The 13541-nt window shown below is 46.8% G+C and overlaps 1 protein-coding gene across 6 annotated transcripts in view; it reads right to left on the bottom strand.

Annotated features, from left to right (window-relative positions):
• Positions 1–3312: 3312 nt before the first annotated feature.
• The window catches only part of HOMER2 (homer scaffold protein 2), a 92606-nt gene continuing 82377 nt past the window's right edge, over positions 3313–13541 (bottom strand). For 5 of the 6 annotated variants that reach the window (XM_033100164.1, XM_033100167.1, XM_033100165.1 and 2 more), the window contains 2 exons: positions 13444–13524; positions 11519–12359 (listed from right to left, as the gene is read on the bottom strand). In XM_033100164.1, the coding sequence (XP_032956055.1) occupies positions 12171–12359; positions 13444–13524 (270 nt within the window). In that variant the 3' untranslated portion in view covers positions 11519–12170. Of the gene's footprint in view, positions 7708–11518; positions 12360–13443; positions 13525–13541 lie in introns of those variants that run through there. The other variant, XM_033100166.1, reaches the window with a different exon arrangement.

Here is a 13541-nt window from a genome sequence, read left to right as displayed (position 1 = left end):
CCAGTCACGCTGCCTCCCACAGCCCTGGCTACGGGGGCAGCCACCCCTCCAGACTGGCCGTGGGCAAAGCGGACCCTAGGATAGCCAATCTATCCCTGGCAGCTTCGTGTGGATTGTCCTCGAGTGCAAAACGAGGAGCTGGGCCGTCACACTGATTTTGCATTTGTTCACTCGTTCCCTCTCCAGAACGTGGATTGGGGAACAAAGCAGGTGGCCGCAGGAGCGAGCAGTAAGAGGTGTTTGATTAGTGACCTCCCATCATGTGAAACTGTAGTTGGGCAAATTTACACAGCAAAGACTTCAGATCTTAGGTGTGTAAACTCATGTGGGGAGTGTATTGGCTTTTTATTGCTACCATAACAAACTTAGAGGCTCAAAACAACACACATGTATTACCTGACCATTCCGCAGGTCCGAGGTCCGACATGCGTCTCACTGGGCTAATCTCTAGGTGTCAGCAGGGCTGTGTTCCTTCCCGAAGGTTCCAGGGGAGAAGCCGTTTTCGTGCCTTTTCCCATTTGCACAAGCTGTCTGCTTTCCTTGGCTTGTGGCCCTTTCCTCTAGCTTCTAAGCCAGCAACATCGTATTTCTCTGACTCTTTTTCATCATCATATCTCTTTCTGACCCCAGCCAGGAAAGGTGGTCTGCTTTTAAGAACTCATGTCATGAGATTGGGCCCACCCAGGCAACACAAGATAAGGACCCTTCGGCCATGTAAGGTACCATATTCACAGGTTGTAGGGACGAGGACGTGGACACCTCTGAGGGGCCGTCATCCTGTACAAGGAGGTTGCCAGAATGCAGCCCGCCAGGCCCAGGCTGCAAAGGTCCTAGGCCAGGAGGGTCTTCTGAGAGGGACTGAAAACCCAGATAGCTCGGAAATGGCCGGTCTGCAGACCGTCCTTAGAGAAACACTATTATCCAGGAGTCAGACAGGAAACGAGGGGCTGTCAGGAGAGAAGAGTGAGGCAGGGGTACTTAGTCACTGTGGGTTCCTCCCGAGGTTATGAACCCTGAAGCCTGATGTCTCACAAGGTCTTCAGAGTGGCCTGCGGTCACCCCAGCTGTAGAGAAACAGGGTGTGCTCGGACCCCTGGCCTTGGCCACCTGTGAGAGCCTTGCTTGAGGGGGACAAACAAACCCCCATCAGCACCTGCAATGTAGCATCTCACCTCTCCAGTGGAACGTAACAGGTTTGTGGAGAGTGTCCATGTCTTTTCACTTTTGGGTTCCCAGGGCTTGGACATAAAGGTGCTCAAGAAACAGTTGTTAAATGAACACACAAATTAATGCTTTAAGAGCTGCACGTGTGCAAAGAGCTATGTCGGAAGCATGAGAGAAGTCCCCCGGGTGTTGCTGATTTTCGTCCTGAGGACCAAAGCCACCTGGTCCTAAGAAGAGGAACGAGGTGGGAGCAGAGAAAGGGTTTCGGGCAGTAAAAAGGGCAGGAGCAGGAAGGAAAAAGAGATGTGAGGCATGAGCAAAACGGGGAGGCTCCTGGAATGGGCCTCCCGGGGGCAGCGGGGTGAGGGACGGGAGTGGCCTCCCGGGGACAGCGGGGTGAGGGATGGGAGAGATGCGGCCAGAACCTCATCTGGCCCCGGCTTCAGGAAGAGGCCTCTGGCAGCTTTCCGTAAGAGGCACCAGAAGGCGAGGAGACCAGCAACGGCGTAGGGACGGTCCAGCGAGAGCAGCAGTGGTGAAGAGAAGAGATCAGGGAGACCAGAGAGAAGCACAAAACTGCGACTCACTGCACAAGATGCATGACAGGACACAGGTGATGCCAACACTTTGAGGTGCAGCGGTGCCACAGTCGGATGGGAAGCGGGGCAGGGGGCAGCCCTGGAGGGCGGGGAGCCGACTCCGTGTCAGGGGCTGGCTCTGAGTGGCCGGGACACTGGGACAAGGGGAGCAGGGAAGCCCCCCTGCAGAAGCTCATGCACGGGGGCCCCTGGGCACAGGACAGGGCACAGGTAGCTGCTGACAGTTGACTGTGGCCTTGAAGTCACCCTGGAGAATGTCAAAGGAAGACGGCCCAGGCACATGGAGACCCCGACACTACAGAGCAGAGGAGGAGGGAAGGAGAGGAAGAGTCGGAAGCGAGACAAGACTTGGGAAGGAAAACTTCAGAGTCAGGGGAGCATTATTTCCAAAGAATGAGGTCAACTTTGCCAAACGCCGCGGAGAAGCAAGACATAAAACCTCAATTGGAGCAAGGAGGCCCTCCAGCAGGTGGTTCACGCCGGCGGCAGGACCAAAGCCTGCCCACAGGTGAGATGGCCTGTGGCTGTGACCGTCGCAGAGCAAGCACTGATGGCCAGACTCACGTCCAACCAGCAATACACTGTCTCCTGCAAACATGCACCTGGCTTCGCGAGCAGTCCTTTCAACTTGAATCACCCTCCACCTCATATCTCTGCTGTCAAACAAGGATTGGCTGCAGAGAGGGTCCAGGACAGCCTCACGGAGAATCCTGTAGCATGGGGACATCTGAGGGATTCTTGGACTCCCAACCACATGAACGTGACACTAGGTAGTGGAGGAACAGGAGACATCTTGGCAGATACCGGCCCCTGCTCCTAACACCCTGGGAATATATAAGCTCCCCCAAACCTTTGAAGACTTGCATCTGGAGAAAAGAGGGTCCTAGAATTAACTTAGATCCACTTATATGAGCCTGAGAGAATGGGGGCTCAAAACAGAAATTAACTTGAATGAAGGGAAAACCGAGAAGGCCATATTTCTTTCACTCCTGAGCTGTGGGTTGAGAGTCATTCCTCCTACACGTGTTTGGGGAAAGTTGGTTCTCTGGCTAGCAGACTCTGCCATGTGAATAATCTGTTCAAGCTCTGGAAAAATCTTTCAGTAGAATGAGTCTCCGAGATGAGCATTTCCCCCCAAAGCCAGGAACACAAGCATCCATTGTCTGCTGCCCTCGGCTCAGAAAACGAGCCTGCAGAGGAAAAGTGCCTCTTGGGTTGAGAAATGCTTTGGTATCAGCCCCATGGAGGCACAACGTGACCAGCTGAAGGGCAGGTGTCCCCTAAGCTCACCAGAACATGGGGCTGCCCCAAAGCAGAAGTTGGGAATGTCGCATACTCAAAATCCCTCCTTCTGTCCCCAAGGCATATGTGCCTCCATCCACACTGCCATCCTTGCTCGTGGCCCTGGAGAGTACCAACCTACCCTTGGGGAGATTGAGAGCTTCCAAAACATCTTCTTAAAACACAAAGGTTCTCAAAGATTTTTGTTGACTTAAAAAGAGACACAAACATTTTACTGAACTATGTATTTTGACAAAAACAACTCTGTTACAACAAAATCAGGTAAAATTCACAAAGGTATACAAGTCTTTAAAGGAAAATATTTTTTCCCTTAAATATAAAAAGATAATCTGCCAAATAACATCATACTGAAAACACATAAAACAAAAACTGTTAGAAACACAAGAGATATAGACAAATACAATAGTAGTGGGAGAATAACATACTTTCCTTAGTCTTTGATGACTCAAGTAAGTAAAAATGAAAGGTCCATGATATTATAATTAATAAGATCAAATTAATACATATGAATTTTGTTCCCTTCAGAGAATATACCTTATTTTGCAGTTTCCTGGGAATACTTATTAAAACGAACAATTTATTAGGTCCTAAGAAAATATCAATAAACTCCAAAATGCAGAAATTGTACAGGCCGTACCCTCTTTGATAGCAAGGCAGTAAAACTAGACATTTATAGCAAATGTTGTAAACAACAACAAATATCAAACTATCTAGAAATGAAAAATATAATTTCAAATAACTCTGCAGTAAAAAATAAAGTTCAAATCTGAAATTATTTATAACTTAGAATATCATACCTAAAAATTTAAGGGATATGAATAAAGTATTCAGAGGAAAAGCCATAGCCTTACAATTAATAGTAACTGTAGCTATTATTAAACAAGAAAAAGTTAAAATGGTATTCAACTTGAGAAGATGAAAAAAATAAAATAAAGGAAGACATTAATAAGAACAACCCCCCCCCCAAAATCATAAAATGATAAAACAGTAAATTAAGACATAAGTCCCAGAGTTGGTTCTTTGAAAAGACCCACAGAATAGACTAATTATGGAAAACTCATCAGAATAAAAAGTGAAAGCAGGACATACAACATAAAAAATAAGAATAGGAAAATACAACAACTTCATGATAGCAAATCTGAAAATCTTAACAGGTCATTATTTAGGAAATTTAAATTGCCAAAAACTTACAGAATAGGAAGAAAATCTGAAGAGACCAATGAGGATGGGAAACACTGAAAAAATTGTCAAAGATTATTTCCCAAAAAGGCACTAGACTTGGACAATTTTATATATGTTATAAAAATTTTAAGGAGCAAAAAATTCTAAAAATTATTTAAACCATTCCAGGGCATAGAACAAAGAGAGCTTCCCAAGTTCTCTCTCTCTCTCTTTTATTTTTTTTAGATGTTAACATAAACCCAACATCATATGAGAGAGAAGAGAGAGTGGAGGGAAAAAAAGTTACACAATTATCTATCTTAACATATGAAAAATTCCAAAATAACATAAGCTAGCCAAATCCAGAATATTTTTTTAATTTTAAAGGTCTTATTTTTATTATACACTAATACACGAACCTTGTAGAAAAATCAGAAACTACAGATAAGAACACAAAAATCTACCATAACCAACCCTTCATAAATAACCACTGTTAACACTGAGTTGAGTACATTAAAAGGAGACTATACCATGGGTGAATCAGGTTTTTCTAGAAATGTAGAGAGCGTTTAACATTAGCCAGTCTATTAAGATGATTCATCTTAAGTTATGATAAAGAAAAATCACTTGATCATCTTGACAGATGTGAAAAAAGGCATTTAATAAAATTCTAACATCATCACTGATAAAACTTTCAGCAAACTTGAAAGGGCATAACTTTAATATATCAATCAAACATTAAGAATATCTACATTAAGAGTCAAATTTATATGTCTGAAGAAACACTAAAGATATTCTAAGTGAAAAATATATATATAAAGAAGCATGTACAATACCAACACAGCACAGTGTGTTACTGAACATTGTTCTAAAAGTGCTGGCCAATGTGAGAAGGAAGTAAAACAGATGATTAAAAATATGGTGGTAAAATTATCCTCACTACCCAGAACTATTATCTACCTGAAAAAGGCAAAAGAATTAACAATAGCACAACAAAACTACCGGCATGAAACAGAATTCAGTAATTGGCTTGTTACAAAATAAACATATAACCAATTACCAAGTTAAATTAACTCGTATACAACTGTACACTACTCTCTGTGCAGAATTAAGGATGAGGTAGATTGATAGGTACTCACGCTGGAAGGTGCCCAAGATCTCCAGCCAAGCGAAGCATGCAAGTAGCAGAAGGGTTGTATCATACGGTCAAAACGATAAAAAATACGTTAGGAAAGAAATTTGAGAAATATGCATGAACTGTTAACTATCTTGAGGCAAAGGGATTTTAATTATGAGGGACTCTATTTCTACGTGACGTTTTTTCACAATCTTTATATTTACACACCTTTTAATTAACATTTTAAATCAGAAAATCAATGATGTACCTTTATACTATCAGTAAGCAGCTGGAGAGCTAATTTATAATAGTAACCACAACTGCAAAAATGACCTATGCTAGAAAATAATATACCGAGGAACGTAATACTTTAAAATTTGCTGAAATGAAATGTTAATATTATAAAGATGTTAATTCTCTCTATAGTAACCTATAAATTTTACAAAGTTCAATTTCCAATTCTATTAAACATTATAAAAATGATCCCAAATATTAATACACAAAAAGTACTAGGAAATTTCTGAAAAAGTTTAATTAACGGGGACATGTTGTCTAAATCCATGATGATTAAACAATGTGGTACAAGTGCAGAAAGTTCAGAAGCATGCATAAGGATTGGGTATATAGTAAAAATAGGATTTCATATCAGTAGAGAAAGGATAGATTTCCCAATAAATGATGTTGGGACAATTTAGAAAATAAATTCCAGAGGGATCACAGATTTGTTTGAGAACACAATAAAAGTACCAGAATAAAATACTGGTGAATATTTATACAATCTTGGAATTAGAATCAGAAAGCTCTTCATAAGGATGACAGCAAAGGTAACAACTTCAAAGGAAAAGACATCTTTGACTAAGAAGTGTTTCTCAATGTCTGAACATTTCTAAAAAACCATACATACAACTTTTTTTCCCCCCACAATACTTATGTTACAAAAAACTCTTAGAAATCAGTGAGACAGTTAAACACTTTATGAGAAAACTGGCCAGAGGAGATGAACAGGTAAACTACAAAAGAATATCATCTAATAAATATTTTTGCTAGTGAGGGTCTCCTTTTAATAAAAAAAATGCAGATGAAAACTAGCCCCCCAGCCCCACGGTAACACCAATGCTAAAGAGGGAGCGGGACATTCTCACACATTGCTGGTGGGAGTATAATTTGGTATCATCTTTTGGAAGGCAATTTGAGGCAATATATAACAAAGTCGTAAAAATGTGCACACCTTCTTATTGTTAGTCAGGATAGGGTATGTTGCAGGAACAAAGGAACCCTGAAATCTCAGTGGGGTCACACTTAAGGTTATTCCTTATTCACACCACATGTCCACACAGCGGGTTGGGCTGGGGTGTTAGGAAGGGGAGCTGCTCCACAGTCAAGCAGGGACCCAGAAGGCTGAGGCCCCGTTTCTGGGGCATCACCGTTTGCTGAGACCAGGGAACAGCCTGGGGAACTGCACACAGGCATCTCAGAGGCTTGGTCTGCGACTTTCACATGTCACTTCCACATTTCATTGGTCATAATGAGTCACAGGACCCGGAATGACTCTAACGCAAAGTGGAGTCTCCTATGTGCCCCCACATTTTTGAGGCAGCAAGTCTAACTTCAGAAAATTATGCTAAGTAAATATTCTAAAAAGGTCACAAAGATGTTAGAAGAAAGGATTTCATCATATCCTTAACTGCAACAGTGAAAAACTGGAAACGACCTAAGTATCCAAGGTACAACCTACATAGGTGACAAAAATGATGCAATTACATATTTACGATATAGAAATATAATCACAATATGGTGCTAAAAAGAAAAAAAGTAAGCTATAAAACAGCATGTGTGATTGCATTTCATGAAAAAAATAATAAAGCAAATACAGAAGCATAGAAAAAAATCCTGAAAAGATATATACCAAAATGTTAACAGTGGTTATAATCAGATGGTGTAATAACAGGTGATTTTTGCTTTTCACTCATCTGTAGTTTCTTTTTCTTTAAAAAAAAAAAAGTATATATTATTTATGTACCAAAAAGGCATTAAAAAAGGGGAAAAAAACTCTAGTACTCTTGGGAAAGTCCACTCGTCCACCTCATACTAATCAGTAAACTCTTACGTTTGATGGAAGAAATGCCTAATTGCCTGTCACATCATAAGATATCACTACAATAATTTATTTAAAGTTAGGGCTTTATATTAAAAGTGGTGCGAGAGGGTGAAAACAGTAACAGATTCCCCACAGCTGCGTATCCTCAGACCTGTCAATCATCTGCCAAAATGTTCCACAGTCTGGACTCCACCGTGGTTTTTCTGGGCTCCTGCCAGGTGCACCGGGGGGCTGTGTGGTCTGAGGGGACCACTCTTCACAAGGCTCTGCATCGTCAAAGAGAGTAGGGCACTGTACAATTCCACGGGAAAGAAAAGCCCCGCAACCTCAGCTCATAAATGGATTCCACGTATCACCACCAGGGTTATGAAAGACTGCGCCTAGCTATCCATGTTTTTCACTGAAAACATTGTTTCTTCCACTTGCCCTTGCTGCTTCCACCCCCAACACACACACACGCACACACATACATACACACGCACGCATGTACACGCACACACGCATGTACACGCACACACGCACAAGGTCCTAAATTCATTAGACCATTTCATCCAGCTGCCAAATTCTTGCCAAAGTCACCTTCTTGCCTTGCTGGTGTTTAAAGAGGAACTAGAAAACCCATATTCTTGAGACAGGTAGATGGAAAAGACATGTAAATAAACACACATTTCTATACAGGATTCCCTCTCCATGCTCTTGCCCCCCCCACCATACATAATATTTCTTTGGGGGAAACCATGTACTCCGAAATTAGGATCCTTGTAAACCATGCATACCATTTAAAAATGTATATGGACGTCAATTTGCAAGCTTCTACTTTAAACCGTCAGTGCTTCAAAATCCAGCGACATTTCAAGTAGATAAAAGAATCCTAACTTTTAGAAGGGCTGATGGCACAAACAACCCACTTTCAGTGATTAGCCAAGGTGGCTGGCTCCCTCTTAAAATACAGTACTGCCTCTTTCGAGGGCCTATGCTAAGTCACGTCACGGCTGCCTTCTCTCTGAGACTGCACTGGGCCCCACGTGAGGTCCCACAGAGAGGTCCCTGGCATGCCCCGTGGTTGACTGTAGAGAAGAGCAGCCTTTTCTATAGAAAAGGACTCGCTTAAATGGGCTTATCCAGTGCGTCTGGGCAGCACATTGACTGTATGTTCCCTTCCATCCTTCCCTCGATGCTCAATGTCAAATGCGGTACATACCAGTCATGCGTCCTGTTGGGTGGCTCTGCTCGTGGGTTGCCTGAGCCTAGAGAAGTCCATGAGTCTGCAGGTGGACAGTCCTCCTGGGGTTGGGCAGGTCCCCTTCACCTTGCTCTAACCACTGAGCCACCCTGCGCCCTGCACAGAGTTGGCTTCTGTCTGGGAAGCGGGTGGGCAGCGGATGGGAAACCACCCAGCCAGAACTCTGTGTACTGCTCTGTGGCCTCAGGGCCACCCGCGTGTGTTGGACAAACCGCAGCCTCCACTAACGCCATCAACTCAGATGCAACCTCAGAGCACAGCATCATTTTAACCAACGCTCTTGGAAAGATCTCTGCAAAACCAGAATCCTTCGAAAATGGAACTTACGGTTGGGAAGGCATGTAAATGTCATTCTGATTCACTCATTTGTAAACTGTCGTTTGCTGTGGACACACGTTAAAATAGTACAACGGCAGTGTGCTCTTGTCAGAATATGAGAGAATTTTCTTTCTCTCGGCACCCACAGGTGACCAAAGGGAGGACAGTGGCAGGGCTCAGAGAAGGGCACTGGACTGAGCCCCAGGAGACCTGGTGCGGAGCTCACGTTGCTGCTCACCACCTGTGACACTGGGCATGTCACTTCCTGTCTCTGCTACCTGTCTACAGAATAGGGGTCATGACCTCTGCCCAGTCCCCTCATCCACTTGAAGTCTCAAGTGACAGCATGCAGGCGAGTGTGGAACTGATCGGCCACGCAAGGTCCAGATCTCGAGAGGATGCTGCTTCTCCTTTCCTTCAAGGCCTGACCACACGGTCCCGACCTGTCCCTTGGGTGGTTTTACACCCCCTGGACACTAGGAAGAGTTCATCTCCACTCGCCACTCGCAAAAAGACCCCTCTTGGGGCTTTACTGCAACAAGCGTTATTTTTAAGGATCATTATGGAAAAAGGGATTCACGTTTTACTTTGCCTCTTTTAGGCCCCAGGTTTCATGGATGCAGAAAGAAAGCTAATCCACATTCAGGCAGAGGGTCAAACTCAGGAGACATCGCTTGGAAATGAAAACGCAGTCCTGGCCTTAAATCTTCCAGCAGCACAACATGGCTGGACGTTCATGAGCGAAAGGTTTCTGTCCTGCCTGCACCTGGCTTAAGATGTGATAACTGAAGGACAATGGCACTGAGACTAGCCCTGGATGTCCTGATAAATGAGGACAGGTTACACTGGCTCAAGTGAAAAGCGGGAGGAATTCGTTTTCATTATATTCAGCCAGAGTCTGGCAGACAGGGCCAGGCTCTGTCCTCAGTGTCCAGGCCGTCCCCGGGGCCCTTTTCCTTAAAAGAAAGTAAATGAGGAAACACCAAGATCTCTAGAGAAAAACAGGAACAGGAAGTCCAGTGCTCTGAGAAGTTGTGCTTGCAGCTTACCTTCCCTTCCGAGCAGCCCCTACTACTCGCAGCTCCTGGGCTGCACACAACACGGGATCTACGGCACACACCAGGGACTGGTGAGCAGGGACCCTGGGGACGCACAGGGATGTTGCAGCCGCCATAGCAACAGCTGTGCCATGTCCGGTTTCCCACAGTCACTGCTATGGAGCACAAGTGCCTTTAGCCACTGTCTTTTCCTATGACTGTGTCACCTGAGCACGCTCCCGTCATCCAGATAGCTCTTTCTAGATTAACACGCCACCTGATAGATGGGGTGTGGGCATCGGAAGACCCAAGGTCAGGTTCTGGACTCGTGTCCATGGCTCCTGGGCAAGGACGTGTCCAGTCTGCTGACAGGTGGACCGACCTGGCTGGAGAAGAACCCCCTTTATCCCACACTGGCCACAGGCCTGGCACAGGGCCAGCGCAGTTCCCCGGTCTCCTGGCACAGCCAGAAAGAAGCTGCCCCCAATGGTCCTGAGAACCACCAGGAACTCCAGAAAAGGGGCGGGGCCAGCATGCCTCTCACATCAGCAGGAGGGCTGACCACATTCTGCGTGTCCTGTGTGCCCTGTACTCAGCCAAAGCCGCTCACTCAGTCTGCAGGCTCGCCCCTAAAGTGCTCCAGAGCCCAGCTTCCCCTCCTTCCGCCAGCCCAAATAAGACCTCCCTGTTCAGAGGATCTCAGCTAGGGGAAGGAGAACAGCAGGACTTAGGAGCTTGCCTTGGGGCCCAGCCCACATCTGTGGGTAACCACCTGCCCTCGGACTGTTTTACCATTCATCCAAATTCAGCAGGGAGAAAGTGTAACCACGGGAGAAAACCTTGCTAGAGGGGCAAGTTCTCTTAGTGGTTCTCCAAGCAGGTAAGGAGACACCACGGCCTCCCCGTCCTGAAGGCGTTTAGAAAGGCCTACGCCAGGCATAGGGCAGTGAGTCCCTCCCAAGGCAGGATGCCAACAGCACCCAATGCCCCCAGAGAAGCTCTGTCAGGGAGGGGAGGTTTGTGGCTCGTCCCTTCCTTAGCAGGAGCCGAGAGAGGCAGTGGCAGACCTGGGCAGAACTCTGTCACTAAGTCCAAGACTCCGGGCACTTGAGCTGATGCTCTCTCCCTCACAGGCTGATGGTGTCCAAACCCAACACAGGATCCCACCCTACATCCCAGCCCTGGGCAGCCCCTACCCCAGGGACACCAGTGGTCCCGGAACCTCCAGGCCACAGGCCCCGAAGCCTGGAGAAGAAGGTGGCAGAGACCATCAGGGGCACAGCACCACGGATGGCTCCTGGGAGGCCTCAGACTGGCTCCTGCTGCTCTCACTGCCACCCTCCCTGCCCCAGGGCCACCCGAGCCAATCCATGAGTCTGACCACCAAGGGCATTCACGTCTGATAATGACCCAGAGCGCCAAGACGCCGGGACTCTGCTGGGGTTGGATTAAAACACTAAATTCTGTTTACATGTTTCATTTAACAAATATTTATTAAGCACCTACTTTGGGCCAGGTACCGGCTAGGTACCCTCACTGCATGCTGTTCCCACAGCACAGCAATCAGCTCAGAAATTAAAACCAAGAAAAGGAGCATTGTCACAACCCTACAAACTGGGGGGCCAGAGAGGGCAGAGTGGATGCAGGTGGTCCCTGTGCCAGAAAATGCACCCACCAGCAGCTTGTCTTCTTTCTCTGGACAAGTCTCTACTGAGTGGCTGCTCTAAAGCATCTTGATACTCTGAGAGGGGGGGCCGCTATCTCCGCACCCCACGCAGGGTACCTGGTGGACACTCAAATACAGGAGGGGTGAAGGATTTGCATATTGGATTAGAAAACTCACTTCAGTTGATATGGTTGCAACAGCCCTTAAGAAAGATATAAACATCCCTGCCCTGACGATGTAAATGTTTAAGGTACACCTCGTCCTGGATTCCTGAGTCAGAATCTTCCCGTTGTCTACAACCTCCAGAGGCCAGAGAAGCAAGAGGAGGTTTCTATTCTGGAAAGGGGAGAGTGGAAACATGCCCACTGCGCCTGCATTGACAGATGCAACGCCAACAGGAGAACACCTAGTCTTATCGGTCGCGCACACACACCTGGGACTCGAGGGCCAGGCCTGGGACTCCCCCTAGTTGTCCGTGCCCAGCTTGGAGAGGCCGCGGCGGAAGTCGTGTAAGTCATCGATCTTCCCGTCCAAAACCTCCAAGAAGCTCTTCAGCTCCACCTTCAGGTGGCGCTGTCGGTATTTACTCTCCTCTATGTCCGACCTCAGAGAAAGTACTTTGTCTTCCAGATTTTGATTGTCTCTCTCTGCCGCCTGAAGCGAAACAAAAGGGAGAAGCGTGATGGGAGCCGTCCTGAGACCTGCTACAGCCAAACTGCCGGCGCTCCCCTGCGGCTGCATCCCCAGAAATGTTAGTCCCACTGATGGCAGCACAGAAGGCAAGGGGCATTTCAGAGTGCCCTCCTTTCCTGCCTGTTCCCTGGCAGAGGTGCCAACAGGCAGAGTACGACTAACAGCTGGCCTGAAAAACGACATCCCCACAGAATGCAGAACTCGGACTGCTGCCCGGGGCGCTTGATGTTAACTGACCCTTTCATGAGTGCCCAGCTGAGAAAGTCTGGAATCTCAGCTCAAGGCATTTTCATCCCCAGTCCCAGAGCTCAGCAGAGGCCCCATTTAGTTCCATTCTGAGAGAGAAACAGGACAAACGAAGGAGTGACTTGTTTCCTTCCCCTGGTTCCACGGGAAAGGCGTGGCCTCCTCGGCCCCAGGCCAGCCTGTGGCGCTCACTGAGGGAGGACTGGCCGTGCCAGACTCAGGGACAGCTGGTCTGCGCACCACCCGTCCATGGTGTTGCCATGGAGACATTCAAGCTCCCAAAGGCAGGCCGGCTGGGAGTCCTTCAATGAGGCTTATGCCTCACACTCTTCCTGTCACCTAGGAGGTTCCTGTTTATGGGTACACACTGAGACACTTTTGCACATGCATACAGGAACCAGTGACTAATACTGGGGTGGTGCACCTGAATAAAGGACTCCTGAAGTGCAGAGACCTAGGAAGTGAAGGAGGAGGTTAAAACTGTCTTTTTGGGGAATCAGAAATCCGAGGCCAGTGAGGGGGGCCTGCCTAAGGTCACGTGGCGAGATGGAATAGCACCCAGGGCTTATGCTCTCAGCCCCCGCTGCTCTGCCCTACTGTTAGGTTGCACACGACACCTTCACATGAGTGGAAAACCGAGCCTGCCCGGGGGGCAGAGATGGCATCTGGCATGCAGGCACTACTGGCTTTAGAAAACCGCTCTTCCTTACCAAGCAGGGTATGAAAGGAGAGGACTTGGAGAGATGAGTGACACGAATGCCCTCCCGTCTGAGCAAACCGGACGCACCCCCGCCCTTACCTCTAACTTCTCAGAGACGTATTCACACTCCGACATGAGCTGAGGTATGATTTCACTTTGTTTTCGGAGATCTTTCAACTCCTATGGGACACAGAAAT

The sequence above is a fragment of the Rhinolophus ferrumequinum genome, chromosome 28 (assembly GCF_004115265.2).
Source record: "Rhinolophus ferrumequinum isolate MPI-CBG mRhiFer1 chromosome 28, mRhiFer1_v1.p, whole genome shotgun sequence".
NCBI lineage: Eukaryota > Metazoa > Chordata > Mammalia > Chiroptera > Rhinolophidae > Rhinolophus > Rhinolophus ferrumequinum.
Note: the sequence above shows the minus strand (reverse complement) of the source record. Positions and strands in the feature narration are given on the sequence as shown.